General features: G+C 36.4%; 1 protein-coding gene and 1 non-coding gene across 2 annotated transcripts; one reads left to right on the plus strand and one right to left on the minus strand.

Moving 5' to 3' along the window:
- Positions 1 to 16,525: 16,525 nt before the first annotated feature.
- On the minus strand, positions 16,526 to 21,327 carry LOC118348198. The gene is made up of 4 exons (XM_035689222.1): positions 20,336 to 21,327; positions 20,140 to 20,239; positions 17,659 to 19,224; positions 16,526 to 17,172 (listed from the first exon to the last, which is right to left on the minus strand). Exons 1-4 carry the CDS (start codon positions 21,272 to 21,274, stop codon positions 16,526 to 16,528), a joined length of 3,252 nt encoding a protein of 1,083 aa, XP_035545115.1. The 5' UTR covers positions 21,275 to 21,327.
- LOC118348352 lies at positions 21,324 to 21,430 on the plus strand. Its single transcript, XR_004801446.1, has one exon. It is a non-coding gene; the product is annotated as a small nucleolar RNA R71 (small nucleolar RNA).
- Positions 21,431 to 23,371: the final 1,941 nt, after the last annotated feature.

Raw genomic sequence — 23,371 nt, forward strand, 5'->3', positions numbered from 1 at the left:
TCAGTGTTATCACTCACTATGCTGCTAGAAATATGAGTTTTATTTATTTGAGGTGGTTAGAAGTGTCAGAATGCATTATGGTCTACGCCATTACACTCAGTGGATTATTTAGGATTTTATGGCACAATATCCTATTTTCATAATTCCGGACGAAACGTCTGTTGGAAATTGTGAAATTATTTTTAGGGGCACTTTGAGGTTAAATTTCGGTAAAAGATTTTCACTGTAGGTTAATATGAATATTTAGGAATTTTTAGTACTAAGTTTATGATTCACTTTTTTGAAGTGAATAGTAACCTCGGTAAGCGCACCAATTGCAGTGTTTCGAAATCACAGTGTGGAATGTCCAAATTGGATTAGAGAAGTTTTATTTGGACACTTGGCAAGATCTTAGCCACACTTAGTGAATAATTTTAGACACTTGGCACCATAAGGAACGTTTGTTGGATTTGAAGGAATCAAGGTGTGAGATCATGTCGCTTAAGCAAAACTTTGTTTCATCTGCTCAACCAAATTGTGCCAGATCAAAGAGGTTTTCAATCCTAGTGAAATTCTAAATGGTGGGAATCCAATCGAAAGCCCAAAAGCATGGTTGAAATCGAAACCCTAAACGGTTTCCCCAAAACCCTAAAGTTGGCCTCTAAACATTTTCTAATCCGATTTCTAGCATTGTGTTTAATCACTTGATTAAATCACTTCCACATGCTATTAATCCTTCAAATTTGTGTTAGAACATCATTATCCAACCTTGTTAACCTTGAAAAATTGATTGGGCCAAGTGATATTGGATTTGGGCTTGATAGCAACCCAAACCCTCTTTAAACCCCAAATTTTAGGCCCATTCGGTTTAGGCCCTTTAAGGCCCACGAATTTGGTCACCATAGGATTGCTTCATGGCTAAGTTTTGTACCCCCACTTGGCTGGCCAGATCTGTACAAGAAGAGCCTAGAAGGTTCTTGAAAGACATAGCTAAAGGGCCACCTCACTCATTCACTCTTACACTCCACCTTAAGAAAAGATCTTGGTCTGATTTTTATGAGAAGAAAAGGCCAACACTCAACCATTCCTTCAGTCCTATCACTTTACATAGCTTGTGTAAGAAGCTCTTCAGTCCACTTCCCACGAAAAAGCAACTCTCCTTTACACTTTTCCTTCATAGAACACAAAAGACACTCTCGGACAGTTTTTCGTACCTCTTTTGAATGCCTGTTTCGAAGCTTTTGTAAGTGTTTCCTCGCAACGTTTCCTTCATGAAAGTTGTTTCTTTTGGAGTCTATTTTACGTGGATATCTTATTTGTTCCATTTGGAGATCATTTGATTGGTAAAAAGTTGTTTAGACCCCAGAAAGGTCATTCTGGGCGATAAACTGGAGAGTGTGTTATATTTTGGAGTTTTTGACCAAGCTAATGAATAGATCTTGGTCCGAAATTTTTATGGAGTACTGTTAACATGTGTATATGATTATTTGTTGAGGATTTGTTGCATGATTAAAAGTTTTGGTGAAATATTTTCTTAGGTCTAGAAACTTAGAAACTGGAAGAGGAAAAACAGTTTCTGTTTTGAGAAAGTTTAAATCTTTTATGGTTTAATCTTATTCCAATGGCTTTGATATTTTTATTGGAAGATCCTAAGCATCTTATATACATGTTAGAATGTTATTTTGAAGATATTTGATGTTAGTTTCGAACATATGAAATTTTATGGAAGGAGATATTCGGTTAGGCCAAAGTGATGATGTTCTTGGCTAAATTTATGTTTTGGTTGATGTTTACCCATGTGATCTTGAGTTTGAAGCTTGGATCTGTTTTAGGACACCTTTTTGAACCATGTGATGTTTTGGTTTGAAGATCACTTCTTTATAAGTCATGGATCAAGAGGTTGATCAAAACAAGTTAGAAACAAAATTCTGTTTTGAACTTAGAAGAGAAACCAAAAAGTTCAAGTATGGTTTTAGTGATTTTGATGACTTTTGTTCATGATTCAAAACATGATTATTCTTAAGAATATGTTATGAGTGTAGTAGAAGAAAAATTTTGGTTTAATCATGAGTTTTGAGATTTGAAAGAATTACAACAAAAAGCAAAGGAAATAGCCTTTGTAAGTTTCGGCCATATAGAGTTTTGATGGTTGTGTTTAGTTTTAAATTTTTATGAATTGATATTTGAGTTTAGGACAAAATTTACATAAGGTATGTAAATTTTGGTGATTTTTGAAGTTATGATGCAAAATCCTTAAGTTAGGGGTAAAATGGTCATTTTCCCACATGTAGAGGGTAAAATGGTAATTTTACTCTAAGTTGATATTTTTCCATATTCCTAATTGTTAGTGATTAAGTTCTAATTTTTAGAAATCACTACTTTCAGTTTCCCGTTATCGCACTTGAGTTTTGTCTCGAAGCACGAAGATCGAGGTAAGTTAGCTTTTAACTTACTATCAATTTAATGTGTATGTGTGATAAGTAAGGGAACTAAATTGTATGTATGCATGTTATCATATGTGCCATGCCAAGTCATTTCATATTTATCTATTACACAGAATTTATTCTGTCATGAATTATTCATCTGTTACACAAGATATTCTGTCACGTATTGCTATACATGCTATACATTGCAAGTATGTCATGTTAAGTTAAGTATGCCATCTGTTACATGTATTTCTTGTCATGTAATATTCATTGTCACATGTTACGCCACGTTAAGAAATGTTGTCTGTTATATGGTATGCCATGTTACGAAATGTTGCATGTTACATGTATGACATGTTATGAAATGTTCTCTGTTACATTTATGTCTCGAAGTATGTCATGTCTGTCGTCCTACGTTCATGTCACGTTATGTTACGTCAAGATTTCTGTCTTTTATGTCACGTTCATGTTACGTCACGTTACGAAATGTCATGTCTGCCAGTTAAGTCATTCATGTCAATCACGACCCTAAGCGCTAGGATGGGGTAATATCCTAGTGGAACTCCTTTGTTCACGCTGGAGTGTCTAAATAGGTGTGAAATTCCCTGGGTTGACGAAGTACAGTCAACAGGTTGCGAATGGGGCCTAATTAGCTGGTCACCGGAGCGCGCCAGGCACTAACGCCGATGGTGCCACACATTATGTTATGTGTGTCCACAGCAAGTGTGGCACAAACAGATAAGTCATGGGGCCACAACAACTGTGGAGCATGAAGTATGGGGCCACAACAACTGTGGAGCATACACTACGTGAGACACAGCAATTGTGACACGTAGAATACGTGGGGCCACAACAACTGTGGAGTACGTATTAACGCACTCACAGCTGGTATAGACACCTGTGATGTGATGCGGTAATCGGCAGGGACACACGGCTCAAGGGGACCTGTGTAGCACCCATATGGTCACGTTAATGATTAAGTTTATTGAATAAGATTCCAAGTTCAAGTCATGTTTCACGTTATGTTACGTTCAAGTTTACGTTCACGCAATCATGGTAATCCCATGAGACAAGAATATGTTTCAAGTTCATGTTATGTTATATTCACGTTCACGTTATGTTCCAAGTTCATGTTATGTTATGTTCACGTTTACGTTATGTTCTAAGTTCACATTTATGTTATGTCATGCTCAAGTTCAAGTTCAAATTATGCATGTTCAAGTTCATGCTATGTTTCAAGTCCATGTTATGTTCCAAGTTCACGTACATGCTATGTTTCAAGTCCATGTTATGTTTCAAGTCACGTTCATGCTAAGCTTCAGTTTTAGTTTAAATTATGCCAGTTATGTTATGTTGTATGTCAAGTTATGCTATGATTACTTAAGATTTGATTATGCATTCATGCTTTTACTGCCATGCATGCATCATTAACCTGTGTGGAAGTTTCTTGTTAACTTGCTGAGATTTGTAATCAAATCTCACTGTGGTAGTCCCAACTACCATTCCCCCCGAATGGTAGATTTTGTTACAGGATCTGAAGGAGAATCGAGAATCGACCATCTGGAAACGATCGATTAAGCGATGGTGCGACGTAGATGGTAGTACAGTAGTTACCTCAAGTTACTACTTGTATTTGTGGAGTTCAATCTCCAGCACTCTTTTGATCACAACCATATGCACTATTATTGTGATCTCAGTTGTTTAGTACATCATTATGAATGAAGTATGTTTTAAGTATTTGGGATATTTCGGTTTGGTGCATAGTATTGCTAAAAAAAAAAAAAAAAATTATCCGCTGCGAATATTGCATAATTCTAGATGCATGTTAGGAATATTGCATCTTATATGTCATGAACGGGGGCAGGTAACCTTGTGTTGCATGTCTCGACGCTTCAAATGTCCGTCCGATCCCAAGCGGAATTTGGGGGCGTCACATCATTTACGCTATTAAGACTTATGAGAAGTGGTCGGGCGAAACTATTAGTAACGATAAATCTGCTCTGTTTATGTCGAACCATATTTCTTTAATCCGTAAGCGTGGTTTGTTGAGAATTACGAGTTTTAAGGAGGGCATATTTCCTGCTATGTATTTGGGGGCGCCATTGGTATTAAGTAGATTAACGTCCAGGATCATGGAGCCGTTAATAGAGAAGATAAGGAAGAAAATTGCAGGCTAGAAAATGAAGCTTCTTTTGCATGGAGGAAGACTTATTTTACTAAGACACGTGTTATCTAGCATGCCGATTCATCCTATGTTGGTGATGAATATCCCCATGGTGACTGTGACTTCTATTAAATCGCTTATGGCCAATTTTCTTTGGGGTGAGGTGGATGGAAAAAGAAAGCTGCATTGGAGATCTTGGGGGGGAAGTTTGTAACCTACTTCAGAAGGGGGTATGGGATTGAGAGATCTTAAAGATGTACAAAAATCTCTTCACATGAAGTTTGCTTACTGGTTGATAACTACCAAGACTTTGTGGTTTGAATTTTTTCGCTCAAAATACTTCCGTAATGAGCATATTTCGTCCCATGTGGTGAGGCCTAATGCATCCCGCTTTTGGAAGTCGGTTATGTCTTGTCTTCCGGAAGTTATGGAGAATATAAAAGTGTTGGTGAGAGGAGGAAATGCTTCATTCTGGTTTGACAAATGGCTTGCATCAGGCGTATTATCAGTTAGCGTTGAGGCTGTACTTAGCTCTAAGCTGTGCATCAAAGTTTGCTGATCAATAATTCTTGGAACTCTGATTGTTTATTGGAGTTAATGGGTTCGAAACTAACAAAGGAGATTTTACAAAATGTGCCAGCTGGTAAAAGTGGACAGGACATCTTCATTTGGAAACCTTCTCCAAATGGTCTTTTATCTACTGGCACGGCGTGGGAGCCTGAATACTTTGTACCATGATTGGTTGTGGCACAGTATGTTGTCGAAACGTATTTCTGTGTTTTTATGGAAAGTTTGGTCTAATTGCTTAGCCATGGATGATAGAGTGCAGAGCAAGGGCATTTACCTGGCTTCTTCATGCGATTGCTGCGCACGAAAAGACACAGAAACTATCGACCATGTTTTAGCTTCTGGGGATGTAGCTTTGACTGTTTGGTCTCATGCAAGTGCTGTGATGGGAGTCCCGTTTAAGCATTAGATGCCTTGGAAAACCAGAGTTATGGTCTGGTTTCAGTACGCAAAAAAATCCTCCATCAAAGGCACATTAGTTGGTTTAATTCCTTGTCTAATTACTTGGAGTTTGTGGAAAAAGAAGGTGTACAGGATAATGCTGAAAAAATCTGGAGAGACGTTTGGTTTTGGATGAAGTTATTCGCTGATAAGCTTAGAGCTAAACGTAAGTTATCTATTCAAGACATTAAAATTCTTGAAGAATTTCATATTGAACGTCCGAGAACTGGGGCGAAGGAGGTAAAAATAATGACTTGGTCCAAATCTCCCTTGGGTTGGGTGAAGCTAAACTATGATGGGAGCTGTCGTGGAAATCTAGGTAACACGGGAGGTGGTGGAATTATTTGTGACTCTAACGGTGGGGTGAAAGCAGCGTTCTCAACTCACTTGGGAATGGGACCAATAACGGAGCTGAGCTTAAGGCGATCGTGGAGGGTATTCGCCTTTGCAAGCAATTTCACTTTTTTAATATCATTATTGAAAGTGACTCTCGTATTGTTGTAGACTGGCTCCAGAAAGGGAGATGTACCTTATGGTACCTTTGGGATTTCTGGGATGATCTAAAGGCAGAGCTCGTTGGAATAAACTTTGTGGTAGTTCATCAATATAGGGAAGGAAACAGTGCGATTGGTTTTCTGGCTAGAGAAGGCGAAAGTGGGAAGAATGAGATTTATGAAGGGCATGTTTCTCTCCCAAGACGTCTAAGAGGTATTACGTGTGTTGAGAAGATGGGTCTTCCATACCTGCGACAATGAGATTTTTCAATATTCAGTATTTATGGTCTTTTGTTTGGTCTGGGGTGTGGTTTTTATAGGCCTGTTTAGATGTTCTTTCTGTTTTCATATAGGCTTGTTTAGTTTTTTATTCTATTAGGCTTGTTTAGAATTTATCTTCGGTGCTCGTTAAATAGGCTTGTTTAGTTTTTTGCTTTACTATTTAGGCCTGTTTAGATCTTTGTTTTGTTTTGTGTTGATTTTGGCTTTTTGGAAGGAGTGCTCTCATAGTTATTTGGCTTATTACCACAGTTTTCCTCCACTATAAATGAGGGTTTTTTAATAAACTTGGGACGGGTTCACTACTGTGTGGCTATTGGCTCTTCGGTAAAGAAAAAAAAAAAAAAAGGAAAGTGAGCTGTGAAGCATTGGAGGTGGAATTGAGAATTCTTCTGATGGAAGATAACCTGGAAATTTATTGAGGCCCATATAAATAGCTTCTATTGTTGAGATATTGATGATCTTGAATGGAATTGGACCCAACAAAACCATTGGCTCGGATGTTTAAAAAACTCTAGATTCTGGAGGTTACCAATTTCACTTGGTATTAACTTATAAAAATATGAATTTATATGTATTTCTATTAGGAAAAAAAGAAAAGAAAAGAAGAAATAGTGGTTTTAATAATCAAATAGACACAAATTAGCAGATGGAGGTGTTATTAGTTGTAGTGAAAGATTGCATGTCGACTGTGATGCACAATCTTAGCAAGTTCCCTCCTATTCAGAGCATTTGTGACCGTTTTATTTTCCTGTTGTACTTAAAGAATTTCAATTACCTGTAATACTTGAATTCTTTCCCATATAAATCATACCCCTACTAAAGAGGCGAGTATTGTTCGCACAAATTTTTGGTGTTTTTTTTTTTTGGCCTAATCTCATTCTTTCATTGATACATGATTGCCACACTCTCCAGGAGAGTTCTTGCCCTACTCTTGTAATGTTACAACTCCGATGTGCATTGCAACAGAAATAAACAGGGCCCAACAACCCACGCTTCTTTATCCCAATCAACCCAATTAACCACCATAACACAGAAACCAACTTAGACAAGTCCTGTAAAAGCCCTTTCTCAATGAACCACACAAATCTCCAGCAGCTGGCCCTTCTTGGCCCACCCCTCCCAACTACTAGGCACAACAGAACCCCCTCCAACAGTTAAGCTTTGCATTCTCTATAGCAATTGAACAACATGCCTTGTCAAAATCCCCCTCCACCTCCACATCAGATCCTTCCCTAGCTAGCCCAAACCCATTCCTACATTCCAAAACTCAAATCCCTTCCACAATAGTTCTAATAATAACTTTGACTTTTGTTTCTCATGAATGTAAAATAAAAGTATAGAAAATCAAAGGAAAATGGAGAGAGAGAGAGAGAGAGAGAGAGAGAGAGAGAGAGAGAGAGAGAGAGAGAGAGACTAAATATGGTAGAGAATAAATCATAGTGGAATTTGTTAGCTCCCAAATTGAAAAATTCTAGGCTCTGCAAATTACCAATTTCACTTCGTATTGCACTTGTCACAATATGTATAACTCTATTAAAAAAAATGTCTATAACAAATCGAACATGCAACTTATTAGTAGTAAGAGAACAATCAAGACTTCGAATATGTACCATGGTTGATAAGGCATATCAACATTTATAATTGGTTGAGCCACCCTTGAGTTGATTGCACTGGAGGAGCCACATGCATTCTAGTGGGTGCAATTTTTACAGTCACAATTATTATTTTTTTTTACCTGTCGCACTTACTAAAAGAATAAGGCAGCCATAACTAATGAGAATCCATTTTAAAATTCTAACCATTAAAACATTTTGATCTTTTCACGAAAAAAGCTTTTAAGTTTTATTTACTTCAAAGTAATTCCAATATAAAAAAATCCCAACTTCCATAGCCATGCATTTATAAAAATCTTAAAAATCCACACATGACCAAATAGTTTTTGCTTCGCTAAAAAATTATAAACTTTTTTATTTAATCGAGATTGCATATATACTAATGATTTGTCATATAAACATAGTCGACCAAAACAAGACTACGGTTACATTACATTAAAAGTACTTAGTTGTAGCCAAGGTACGTATAATACTATAACCTAGCATTGTTAACTTGATCTCTATTTTCAGAGCTACACTCGACAAGGGATTTAACAATATTGGAGAATAAAATTATTGGTACTTATGGCTTATCCTTGTACATGACTTTTTAATGAAAAATTCTAGGGAAAATTACATATTCCACCAAGGGGTGTTACTATCACTACCTCATGCTGGCTCAACCTAACCATTTATTTTTTTGCTTTCATTTGGAAGTACCTAATTAGAGAAGTTCAAATATAGAAAATGCATATATATATATATATATACACACACACTAAATCAATGGTGACACATTGGCATTTTTATTATAATAAATTAATACAAGACGTCACGTACGTACCTTCCAAGTTGTTGTAGGCAAGCGTTAAAAATAGTTCCCGATTTCAGGTGACAATTTTCCGTTGAAATTATTAGACGACAAAACTATAGCTTGCAGCTATTTGCAGTTGAACAAAGAGGATGGGAGAAACATGCAATTACACTTATTTAGAAAAAAATTTTTGGATTTTACTAACCGATAATTAACTACATAATCTATGAATCGAGACTAAATCATTACAATAGAATTTGGTTTTTGTGATGGATGAAACTGTCATGCACAAAAAATAAGCAAACCATCACAAAAACTTTTTTTGTGATGGATTGAGGCTGTCACCACGACTGTCACCTAAAAGGCGTCACATAATGTTTTTTGTGACGGTTTACTGTTCAACCGTAACAAATTTTGTAACGGTTGGAAGTCTTCCGTGAGATGTAACGTTTGAACGTGATGATTTTTTGTGATAGATAAAAACCATCACAGAAAGTAACGTTCGCACGTATAAACCGACTTTTGAACATTAACCCGACTGATTAACATTCGTACGTAAAAAAAATTGGCGTTAGATGTTTTTGCTTCGCACGAATGACATTTACATTCGAACGTTAACTTGAAGACGTTTGAATGTAACTGTAACATACCAGTCATAGATTTGGGGTATATAAGTAAATCTTCTAGTTATTTTACATTTACTAATCTTAATAATTACTATTATAATTTTGTTTGAATTTACTAGAGTTTTGTTTTATTATTAATTCTAGTAATTATTACTAGATTTTTATCAGATTTTTCGTCCTCTAGAGTTTTTGGTTTGAATTCAAATTTTAGTTCTTCCTATCTCCACCAAACTTCATCTCTTGTTTTTAGCCTCTGAAATAAACACTATAAACCTCCAAACCCGTTTGTCTCTCAGTATTAGTTGTTAACATTCTAGTGGAAACCGACTCTATTGATGAGCAATTTCTCCACTCTGCACGTCTCCACTCCCATGCTCATGCACGTCTCTACCCCTCTAGGTTTCCTTTTATTTTTCTCAATCATCTACATTTATAAATTTCGCTTACCCCTTATACGAGAAGTGAAAACTCGAAGCCGTGAGCCACCCCACTGCTGAACTCCTCTACACCGTGAGCCTTCCCCCACTCTCAACCACATTGCAAGGCCAAGAGTCCCCAAACACAGTAAGCCCTCGTGCCCCACGTTTTTTACGGAACCATTTTTGGTGAACCTCTGTTTTCCACGTCCGAAACAGAGCCGTCGCCTCTCCTCCATGGTAGCCACCACAAGAGATGCCGACCTACCTCTCCGACGACACAAGAGTTTGCATGCCATCTTTTTCCGTCGCACCCACTCCCTTCCGGTAAGCCCACCGCCGTTGACCACCAGTTTCTCTCTTGTTTTCGGTTTAGAAGTCTCTCTCTCTAAACTTTCTCTCTCTCTCTCTCTCTCTCTCTGTGTCGCGCCACCACAGAGAAGCCGCTAGTTGCACCGCCGTGACCCTCGCTTGTCGCTTGAACCGCCACGCAGCCCATCTCCGTCAAATACCCTCTCTTGGTGAGCCCCTGCTATCTCTAGCATGGCTTTTCGTTGCTCTGTCTGTGTGCCTTAAAGCCTCCATGAAACAGTGATTCACAACGGGCCCTTGGGCATTATGTATGCTGGGATGATTAGATAAGTTTGTGTTTTAAAAAGTAAATTGGGCTTAGTTTTAACTTGTTTGGTTTTAAATCTTGTGGGCTAATTTCCTTGTGGGTTGAGCTTGAGGTTAATTAGACATGTACCATTGGGATAAATTTGTATTTTAAATTGGGCTTGAGTTTATTATGTTTCAATAATTGTTTTAGTGATTTTTATTGAACCTAATATTTTGTTAAAATTCCTTTGTTTATTTAGTTGAATTTTAATAAAATTATTATGTTAAGAATATTTAAACAATATTAATATTTATTAGGTTTCTTATAAGATGGAATAATTATGTTAATAAATGAAACTAATTTTTTAGAATTCAAGTTTTATGACTTATTTTAAAATAGCCCAAGTATCCTACTAAATTATAATATGTTATTAGTATTTAAGTAATTTAAATACTAGGATTTATTGATTATGGTGTTAAACAAAAGATTTATTTGACTATCTTTTATATTGTGAATTTGATTAAATAGGATATTAGTACATGTTGCTCTTAGACAAATTTAGTGATAGTTAATATTGTGTATAGGTGACGAGTTACGAAGTGAGATTCAAGAAGAGACACAGCGAGGTAATTAATTTGATCATAAATTAGGATCATCATAGTTTAGCTTGTATATAAGTATTATTCATGTGACGCCCTCAAATTCCGCTTGGGATCTGACGAACATTTGAAGCGTCGAGACATGCAACACAAGGTTACCTGCCCCTGTTCATGACATATAAGATGCAATATTCATAACATGCATCTAGCATTATGCAATATTCGCAGCGGATAATTTTTTTCTCTAGCAATACTATGCACCTAACCGAAATATCCCAAATACTTACAACATACTTCATACATAATGACGTACTAAACAACTGAGATCACAATACTAGTCTAAAATGGTTGTGATCAAAAGAGTGTTGGAGATTGAACACCACAAATACAAGTAGTAATCTGAGGTAACTACTGTACTACCATCTACGTCACACCATCGCTTAGTCGATCATTTCCAATTGGTCGATTCTCGATTCTCCTTCAGATCCTGTAACAAAATCTACCACAATGAGATTTGATTACAAATCTCAGCAAGTTAACAGGAAACTTCCACACAGGTTAATTATGCATGCATGGCAGTAAAAGCATGAATGCATAATCAAATCATAAGTAATCATAGCATAACTTGACATACAACATAACATAACTGGCATAACTTAAACTGAAACTGAAGCTTAGCATGAACGTGACTTGAAACATAACATGGACTTGAAACATAACATAACATGAACTTGAAACATATTCTTGTCTCATAGGATTACCATGATTACGTGAACATAAACTTGAACATAATATAACGTGAAACATGACTTGAACTTGGAATCTTATCTAATAGACTTAATCATTAACGTGACCATATGGGTGCTACACAGGTCCCCTTGAGCCGTGTGTCCCTGCCGATTACCGCATCACATCACAGGTGTCTATACCAGCTGTGAGTGCGTTAATACGTACTCCACAATTGTTGTGGCCCCACGTATTCTACGTGTCACAATTGCTGTGTCTCACGTAGTGTATGCTCCACAGTTGTTGTGGCCCCATACTTCATGCTCCACAGTTGTTGTGGCCCCATGACTTATCTGTTTGTGCCACACTTGCTGTGGACACACCTAACATAATGTGTGGCACCATCGGCGTTAGTGCCTGGCGCGCTCCGGTGACCAGCTAATTAGGCCTCATTCGCAACCTGTTGACTGTACTTCGTCAACCCAGGGAATTTCACACCTATTTAGACATTCCAGCGTGAACAAAGGAGTTCCACTAGGATATTAGCCCATCCTAGTGCTTAGGGTCGTGATTGACATGAATGACTTAACTGGCAGACATGACATTTCGTAACGTGACGTAACATGAACGTGACATAAAAGACGGAAATCTTGACGTAGCGTAACATGACATGAACGTAAGACGACAGACATGACATACTTTGAAACATAAATATAACAGACAATATTTCATAACATAGCATACATGTAACAGGCAACATTTCGTAACATAGCATACCATGTAACAGACAACATTTCTTAACATGGCGTAACATGTGACAGTGAATATTACGTGACAAGAAATACATGTAACAGATGGAATACTTAACTTAATATGACATACTTGCAATGTATAGCAATGTATAGCAATACGTGACAGAATATCTTGTATAACAGATGAATAATTCATGACAGAATAAATTCTATGTAACAGATAAATATGTAATGACTTGGCATGGCACAGATGATAACATGCATACATACAATTTAGTTCCCTTACTTATCACACATACACATTAAATTGATAGTAAGTTAAAAGCTAACTTACCTCGATCTTCGCGCTTCGAGACAAAACTCAAGTGCGATCACGAGAAACTGAAAGTAGTGATTTCTAAAAATTAGAACTTAATCACTAACAATTATGAATATGGAGAAATATCAACTTTGAGTAAAATTACCATTTTACCCTCTACATGTGGGGAAATGACCATTTTACCCCTAAGTTAAGGATTTGTATCCTAACTCCAAAAATCACCAAAATTTACATACCTTATGTAAATTTTGTCCTAAGCTCAAATATCAATTCAAAAAATTTAAAACTAAACACAACCAATAAAACTCTATAGGGCCGAAACTTACAAAGGTTATTTCCTTTGATTTTTGTTGTAATTCTTTCAAATCTCAAAACTCATGATTAAACCAAAATTTTTCTTCTACTACACTCATAACATATTCTTAAGAATAATCATGTTTTGAATCATGAACAAAAGTCATCAAAATCACTAAAACCATACTTGAACTTTTTGGTTTCTCTTCTAAGTTCAAAACAGAATTTTGTTTCTAACTTGTTTTGATCAACCTCTTGATCCATGACTTATAAAGATGTGATCTTCAAACCAAAACATCACATGGTTCAAAAAGGTGTTCTAAAACAGATCCAAGCTTCAAACTCAAGTTCACATGGGTAAACATCAACCAAAACATAAATTTAGCCAAAAACATCATCACTTTGGCCTAACCGAATATCTCCTTGCATAAAATTTCATATCTTCGAAACTAACATCAAATATCTTCAAAATAACATTTTAACATGTATATAAGAGGCTTAGGATCTTCCAATAAAAATATCAAAGCCATTGGAATAAGATTAAACCATAAAAGATTTAAACTTTCTCAAAACAGAAACTGTTTTTCCTCTTCCAGTTTCTAAGTTTCTAGACCTAAGAAAATATTTCACCAAAACTTTTAATTGATCAGCTTTTAATTTCGACTTCCAAGCGTAGAAGCTGTCAAAGTAATACAAGGGTAAATCCCAAGATCGAATTCACAGGGACAATGAGAATTTAGCAAACATTTCATTTTCGCAAGACCACATATTACCGTTTGGAGTGATACGAAAATTTAAAATAATAAGTAAAGAGAAATAAATTCCTAAACTTAACCACTAACAATATTTACACCTAAATGTGGGTATTTACTAAGGGGGTGTAGAATGAATTATGAGTGAAATTGTCGGAACGTTTAAGCATAAGTAAAACTGAAAATAAAAGAGAATCTATTTTTCTAAAATTGCTAAGATTAAAGAGATTTAAAGAAATCGTATGGAAGTTGACTTAAACTTGTAAGAAACAATTAAACAAACACTTGGGATGCAATTTTCACCCACTAATTTGATGATGGATTTACTTCTCTTTTTATTTTCTCTCGACCATTTTCTCATTCCTAGAAATCATAGTCGGATAATATAGCAATGAACCACAATTTTATTTTAATAAAACTACTTGACAAATTATATAACAATCATAGAAAGTGAAAGAAAAACATTAAAGTCATGTTACTTGTTCAAGTATCAATTGTGCCTTTACGTCTACAATTGATCTAAACCAAGAACAAAGAACTCTAATATTTTCTAGATGCACATTGAGATATAATCCATCAAGTTAATCATCAAAAGCACTAAATATTGAAGTAAATCCAATCCCAAATAGTCACGGGTTACTCATTGAATCCCAAGCTAAAAATCTAGCCTATCATCTCTAGATTAACAAAATGCTCAATAAAATTAAAATCTAACATCATCATATACTGTTTCAAATTAAAGTTACTGAATAAAAATGTATTGTATTTCACAAATGTGCTGAAATCCAAAACTCAAAAGCATACAAACTTGCAGAAAATAAAATGAACTGGAAAAATAAATTGAAGAGGAAGACGACACTGTCGAACGAATATAATTCTGAAGGAAGAAAAATGTGCCGAAGAAAAACTTGCGGAAAAACTATAAAATCAAAAACTGCCGGCGCACGAAATAAATTTTTCGTTTTATACTCTCTCCTTGCGCACGCCACAGCACGCGTTTCATCTCAACCCCACCATGCCGTTTCACCTTTTCCTGCTGTGCGTTTTGACGTGCGGTTGAGGTTCGTGCATCCCAGCGCTTCACGTTCACGTTCGTGCTGCGCGTTTCGAGTTCTTCGGTGCTGCGCGTTTCGTTCCACTGCAGCCCAGCGTGAGTGCGCCTTCCAGCTCCTGCGTTTCGTGCGTCCCTGCGTGCGTTTTAATCTGCCCATGCATTTCACGTCCGCATTTCAAGTCCGCTGCAGCCTAGCGTGAGTGCGTTTTATTCCTCCCTCTCCTGCGTTTTGGTCCAGCTCGCCTGCGTTTCATGCCTTCCTCTCCTGCTGCTCAATTCATCTCCCTGCAACATAAATAAGACATGAGTACAATTTTGGAGTATTAATTTTTTCTTGGTGTGAACTAACTGCAATACAACTTCTTTCAAGTGTAAAATATCAAAATTTCATATTGAGTCAAGAATTAGAAATTACTACATAATTAAATGCTCATTCACATTTTGGTTAAACAAATCACTCACTTTAGCAATTTAATCATGTAATTTTTGACATTTTATCACACCCCCCAACTAGCTTTTTGCTAGTCTCTAGCAAACAATGCGACAAAAATATTGTAGGTTTCAAGAATGAGCTACTAAACTCAAAAATCTCTACAAAAGATCAATCATATTGAAATCATGGGCATTAGAATATAGTCAAGTCAAGTTTTAGCTCAACACAAAAGCTTATAAAATTCTCAAGAGCTCAAACAAGGGAAATGTACTTAAGCTGGAGATCTTTGAGTGCACCAAGTGTGTGAACAGATTTCCATTTGTTGGTTTCAAGATCTCTCACAATAGTTTCAATCTAGCAACTTTTTTCAAGAAAGACCAAAAGGTCTTCACTCCAATTCAAAACCATTACGTTGGCGGCTTTCACGCTATCACACTTTGAAAGACCCATTTTTTTTTTAACAGATCCCGGTGATAGGCAGCCTTTTCCAATGTACATGCCTATTTTTTTTTTTTTTTTTTTGATCTCTAGCTTGTCCCTTTTCTAATGTACTTTTGCAACCTTTTTTTTTCATCACACTTTTCCTAAGCCATTAAGATATGGTTCATTGTAGTTCTTGCTAGTTGCTTAGAAGAAACCACTGATTGTCGTCAAACAAACCACAAAAAATATCTGTTTGTGTCAATTAAGGTCATCAATCAATAGCTTTGAAGTAACTTTCCCAAGTTTGAGTTGCTAAGACATATCATAAGGTCAAGTGTCAAACTTAAAACTAACCAATGAGAATTAGTGTAGCCCAAAATTGCAACTATCTGATCTTAAGTAGAGAGGTGTGAAAATAGCAGCTTGGTAGCAACAAAAAAAAATCAGACCCCACAATAATTAATCCTGAGAGACTAATGGTAGAAGGCTCTCCTTACCCCCCAACTAAAAATGAGCAGTGTCCTCAATGCAAATCATGAATGCAATAAAGCATGAAAGAAAATAGGGCCAAAGGGAAATACCTGAGATGGCTGAAAGGATTGTGAACGTAAAAATGAAACCATAAAGGAATAAACAGTGTTGAACCTGAAAAGATATACTAAAGAAAAAGAAAAAAGAAAGAAAGAACAAAACATAGAACTGAAACAAATAAAAGCAGAAAAAATAAAAGGAAAAGAAAGAGAAAAAAAATTAAAACAAAACAAGAATGAGCTAAGGACCATGAGAATAAGTGGGATCTTCTAAAGGAATGGAAGTATCCTCATGTGAAAGTTTTGCCAAAAAATGTTTAAGTCGTTGGCCATTAACTTTGAAAGTGTTTCCATTTTGAGGATTAGTAATCTCAACAGCTCCATATGGAAACACAGTTTTAACTACATAAGGCCCACTCCACCTCGATCTTAATTTGCTTGGAAATAGATGGAGGCGGGAATTGTAAAGTAAGACTTGCTCATTCGGCTCAAAACTCTTTCTTTGGATGTGCTTGTCATGTAATACCTTCATGCGTTCCTTTGACAATTTAGAATTGTCATATGCATCTCGCCTAAGCTCATCCAATTCTGAAATCTGAAATTTTCTCACAGAACCAGCATGGTCAATAGAAAAATTAAATTGTTTAACAGCCCAATATGCCTTATGTTCAAGCTCAACGGGAAGGTGACATGCCTTTCCATAGACCAAGCGATAAGGAGACATGTTAAGAGAGGTTTTAAAGGCTGTCCTATAAGCCCAAAGCGCATCAGTAAGCCTTAAAGACCAATCTTTTCTGTTGGGGTTGACTGTTTTTTCTAATATGTGCTTAAGTTCCCTATTAGCTAATTCAGCTTGCCCATTCATTTGCGGGTGATATGGAGTGGAAACTTTATGGTGTATACCATATTTTTTCATGAGGGCAGCAAATGGTTTGTTGCAAAAATGAGTTCCATTATCACTAATGATAGCTTTAGGCATGCCAAATCTAGCAAAAATGTTTTCTTTCAAAAACTTAAGCACAATCTTATGGTCATTTGTTTTACATGGAATGGCTTCAACCCATTTAGAAACATAATCAACAGCCACGAGGATATACAAATAACCAAAAGAAGATGGAAATGGTCCCATAAAATCAATCCCCCAACAATCAAAAATCTCAATGACCAAAATGGGTTGTAAAGGCATCATATTTCTCTTAGTGACTGTGCCTAGTTTTTGACTTGGCTCACAAGTTTTGCAAAAATTATACGCATCCTTAAACATATGTGGCCAATAAAACCCACTTTGTAAAATTTTTGCAACAGTTTTATTTGCAGAAAAATGCCCCCCACAAGCCTCATTATGACAAAAAGAAAGAACAGCTTGTATCTCACGATCAGGCACACATTTCCTTATGATTTGGTCAGAACAATATTTAAACAAGTAAGGATCATCATAAAAGAATGACTTTACCTCATGCTTGAATTTCCGCATGTCTTGAGCACTCCAATGGGGTGGAGTTTGTCCTGTCACCAAAAAATTAACTATGTCAGCAAACCAAGGCAAATTTTCAACTGACATTAATTGTTCATCAGGAAAAGAGTCAAGGATAGGGTTAGTGTGATCCTTTTCAGCAAATGTAAGCCGAGACAAGTGGTCGGCAACTACGTTTTCAGCACCCTTCTTGTCTTTGATGATAAGGTCAAATTCTTGGAGAAGAAGAATCCATCGGATTAAACGTGGTTTAGCATCCTTCTTTGACAATAAGTACTTTAACGCTGCGTGGTTAGTGAAAACAACCACAGGAGAACCAAGAATATAAGTTCGAAACTTGTCTAATGCAAAAACTATAGCAAGCAATTCCTTTTCTGTGGTAGAATAATTTCTTTGGGCTCCATTTAAAGTTTTACTTGCATAAGAAATGACATGTGGGAACTTATTTATACGCTGTCCAAGAACAGCTCCTATGGCTACATCACTAGCATCACACATTATCTCAAAAGGAGTAGACCAAACAGGGGGCTGCATGATAGGAGCTGTGGTGAGCAAAATTTTCAGCTTATCAAAAGCATCTTGACAAGAAGAGGTCCATTCAAAAGCAACATCATGCATAAGTAACTCACACAAAGGCTTAGAGATAGAACTAAAATTTTGAATGAATCTCCTATAAAACCCAGCATGCCCAAGAAATGATCTGATTTCTTTTACTGTTTTGGGTATAGGAAGCTTGGAAATAAGTTCAATTTTAGCTTTATCAACTTCAATACCTCGTGATGAGACTATGTGACCCAGAACTATGCCTTGTTGAACCATGAAATGACACTTTTCCCAATTGAGAAGCAAATGCTTCTCTTCACACCTGGCTAAAACAGCTTGTAAGTTAGTCAAACATGCATCAAAAGAACTGCCAAACACTGAAAAATCATCCATGAATATTTCCAAACAGTTTTCAATCATGTCACTGAAAATACTAAGCATACATCTTTGAAAAGTAGCCGGTGCATTACATAGTCCAAAAGGCATTCTTCTAAATGCAAAAGTGCCAAACGGGCAAGTAAAAGTTGTTTTCTCTTGATCTTCGGGTGCTATTTCTATTTGGTAAAAACCAGAATATCCATCAAGAAAGCAATAGAAATCATGACCCGCAACTTTTTCTAGCACTTGATCAAGAAATGGCAAAGGGAAATGATCTTTCCTAGTGGCGGCATTCAACTTCCTATAATCTATACACATTTGCCAACCAGTAGAAATCCTAGTAGGAATCAGTTCATCTTTCTCATTTTTCACAATGGTAAGCCCAGATTTTTTTGGAATTACATGAATGGAACTTACCCACTTGCTGTCTGCAATAGGGTAGATGATTCCCACGTCAAGTAATTTTAAAATCTCTGTTTTTACCACCTCTTTCATAGTAGGATTTAATCTCCTTTGCATCTCCCTAGAAACTTTAGCATTTTCTTCTAAGTAAATCCTATGAGTGCACACAAGAGGATTTATACCTTTTATATCTGCTATTGTCCACCCAATGGCACCTTTGTGTTGCTTTAAGACTTCCATCAATTTGCCTTCTTGATCATGAGAGAGTTGGGCTGAAATCACCACTGGAAAGGTGCTGTCCGGTCCCAGAAATGCATATTTCAAGTCACTTGGCAATGGTTTCAGCTCAAGCGTGGGGATTTCATTTGCTGAAGGCTTCAAACTTGCTGTCAACGGTGGGAGTTGCTCAATCTTTGGCCTCCATTTAGTCTCCAATTTATTTTCTGCATTAAAAACATGAGAAACATCAATGGGGGTGTCATCAGTGAGAAGTTCACAAAAATTTTCTAACTCAAACAGCAGGTTAGTGGGCTGGTATGCCAAATAAGTCTCCTCCTCAAGGATGCTTTCCAACAGATTCACTTCTTGTACATCTTCCAAGTCTTGAGGTTGCCTACAAATATTGAAAATATTTAGTTCAAGAGTCATGTTCCCAAAACTCAGCTTTAAAACACCACTCCTACAATTTATTAATGCATTTGAAGTAGCAAGAAAAGGTCTCCCAAGAATCACAGGTGCTTGAAAAGAAGATTTTGGTGTCAAGTGAACATCCAACACAACAAAATCAACGGGATAAAAGAATTTATCCACTTGAACCAAAACATCCTCAACAACTCCTCTTGGCATTTTAATAGACCTATCTGCTAGTTGTAAAATTATAGGAGTTGGTTTTAATTCACCCAAACCAAGTTGCTCATAAACATTATAAGGCAGCAAATTCACACTTGAACCTAGATCTAACAATGCTTGACCAATTTTTGAACTTCCTATAACACAAGCAATTGTTGGTGAACCGGGATCTTTATATTTTGGTGGAGTATTACTCTGAATTATGGCACTGACCTGCTCAGTAAGAAAAGCTTTCTTTTGCACATTTAATTTTCTTTTAACTGTACACAAATCTTTTAGAAACTTAGCATATGCAGGAATTTGTTGAATAGCATCCAACAAAGGGATATTAATCCTAACATTTTTGAATATTTCTAAAATTTCAGATTGGTGTTTGTCTTTGTGCAGAGGAACCAATCTTTGAGGAAAAGGAGCAGGTACAGGACATGAAATCTTTTCAGTTTCAGTTTCATTTTGTTCAAACTCACCATTTTCAGCCTCATTTAGTACAAGTTTAGAGACCTTACCAGCCTTGTCTGAACCTTGAGCTGGAATGTTCACCACCTTACCATTTCTCAAAGTAGTGACCGCCTTCACTTGCCTCACATTTGAACTCTCAACCGCTCCTTGTGGTGGCTGACTTTGTGGGTTGGGTTGAGGTTGTGCAGGAAGTTTTCCTTTCTCTTGAGAACTCCAAGCCGTAGTCATCTTTGTAAGTGTGCTCCGAATGTCATTTATCGCTTGAGAGTTTTGATTGTTGATTGTTGCTTGACCTTGCATAAATTGCTGCAAGGTGTTTGACAATTGATGCATCGTCTCCTCAAGACCCTTCTTTTGCATTGGAGGTGCTTGAATTGCGAGTTGAGAGGGTCCTGGAGCCAAGGCTGCTGGAGCTAATTGCTGGTCATTCCTCCACCCAAAATTTGGGTGGTTTCTCCATCCTGGATTATAAGAATTAGAATAAGGACCAGAATATGGTTTTTGTATCATATTTACAGCATTAGATTGGTCCAACAATACCTCTTTGAATGCGGGGATCGTGGGACACTCATTAGTTGCATGCCCATGATCCTCACATATGCCACACTTCTCTAAATTTTTATGGACAGCATGCACTTCATTTACCTTTTTCAATTCCATAGCTTCCATTTTTCTAGACAACAAGGTTAACTTAGCACGCAAATCATCATCTTCTTTTAAAGTGTATTTTCCATGACCAGACTCAATTTGCCTAGACCTATCATGCACATCAGCTGTGTCCCAAGATTGAGCATTTTCAGCAAGGTAATCAAAATATTCAAATGCTTCCTCAGGCTCTTTGTCAAAAAATTCTCCATTACACATGGTTTGTACAAATTGGCGCATTTTAGGTGTCAAACTTTCATAAAAAAAACTTATCAAACGCCAATTTTCATAACCATGATGAGGACAAGCATTTAAAAGATCCTTGAACCTTTCCCAACTTTGATAAAAAGTTTCAGAATCTTTTTGGGCAAAGTTCATGATTTGTCTTTTAAGTGCATTTGTCCTATGTATTGGAAAAAATTTCTTCAAAAATTCAGTTTGCATTTCCTGCCATGTGCCTATAGATCTAGGTCTTAATGCATTTAACCATGTTTTAGCCTTATCTTTCAAGGAAAATGGAAACAACTTTAGTCTAATAACCTCGTCAGTGCATGTTGGGTCCATGAATGTAGAACAAACCTCTTCAAATTCTTTGATATGAAGGTACGGATTCTCGGAATCCATGCCACGAAAATGTGGAATTAATGGAATCATTCCAGGTTTGAAATTAAAGACATTTGCATTCAAAGGTAGGATTATGCATGAGGGGGTACTAGTTCTGACAGGTTGTAAATAATCTCTAAGTGTCCTATTCTGATTCACTACTTCCCGATCATGATTCTCATTTTCAGCCATGGTACTATTAGTGTCAGAAGATGACTCAAAAGAAAGTGATGCTGAGGTAAAATATGCTTGAGATTCTGTCCTAACCAACCGAGAAGTTTGGTCCCTAGTCCAACCAGTCATACAAATAAGAACAGAAAATAAAAGTATATGCAAGACAAACAACAACAAAACAAAGAAAAAAATAAAATAAAAATAAAATAAAGAAAAAATAAATTAAGAAAAATGTCACCCAAGTTGTGAAGAGGTTCACAACGCTACAAACGTCTTCTCAACAATATGAGAATGCTTTGCTAAACACCAGTTGTCCCCGGCAACGGGGCCAAAAACTTGATCAGCTTTTAATTTCGACTTCCAAGCGTAGAAGCTGTCAAAGCAATACAAGGGTAAATCCCAAGATCGAATTCACAGGGACAATGAGAATTTAGCAAACATTTCATTTTCGCAAGACCACATATTACCGTTTGGAGTGACACGAAAATTTAAAATAATAAGTAAAGAGAAATAAATTCCTAAACTTAACCACTAACAATATTTACACCTAAATGTGGGTATTTACTAAGGGGGTGTAGAATGAATTATGAGTGAAATTGTCGGAACGTTTAAGCATAAGTAAAACTGAAAATAAAAGAGAATCTATTTTTCTAAAATTGCTAAGATTAAAGAGATTTAAAGAAATCGTATGGAAGTTGACTTAAACTTGTAAGAAACAATTAAACAAACACTTGGGATGCAATTTTCACCCACTAATTTGATGATGGATTTACTTCTCTTTTTATTTTCTCTCGACCATTTTCTCATTCCTAGAAATCATAGTCGGATAATATAGCAATGAACCACAATTTTATTTTAATAAAACTACTTGACAAATTATATAACAATCATAGAAAGTGAAAGAAAAACATTAAAGTCATGTTACTTGTTCAAGTATCAATTGTGCCTTTACGTCTACAATTGATCTAAACCAAGAACAAAGAACTCTAATATTTTCTAGATGCACATTGAGATATAATCCATCAAGTTAATCATCAAAAGCACTAAATATTGAAGTAAATCCAATCCCAAATAGTCACGGGTTACTCATTGAATCCCAAGCTAAAAATCTAGCCTATCATCTCTAGATTAACAAAATGCTCAATAAAATTAAAATCTAACATCATCATATACTGTTTCAAATTAAAGTTACTGAATAAAAATGTACTGTATTTCACAAATGTGCTGAAATCCAAAACTCAAAAGCATACAAACTTGCAGAAAATAAAATGAACTGGAAAAATAAATTGAAGAGGAAGACGACACTGTCGAACGAATATAATTCTGAAGGAAGAAAAATGTGCCGAAGAAAAACTTGCGGAAAAACTATAAAATCAAAAACTGCCGGCGCAGGAAATAAATTTTTCGTTTTATACTCTCTCCTTGCGCACGCCTCAGCATGCGTTTCATCTCAACCCCACCATGCCGTTTCACCTTTTCCTGCTGTGCGTTTTGACGTGCGGTTGAGGTTCGTGCGTCCCAGCGCTTCACGTTCACGTTCATGCTGAGCGTTTCGAGTTC

The sequence above is a fragment of the Juglans regia genome, chromosome 4 (assembly GCF_001411555.2).
Source record: "Juglans regia cultivar Chandler chromosome 4, Walnut 2.0, whole genome shotgun sequence".
NCBI classification, from domain to species: Eukaryota; Viridiplantae; Streptophyta; class Magnoliopsida; order Fagales; family Juglandaceae; genus Juglans; species Juglans regia.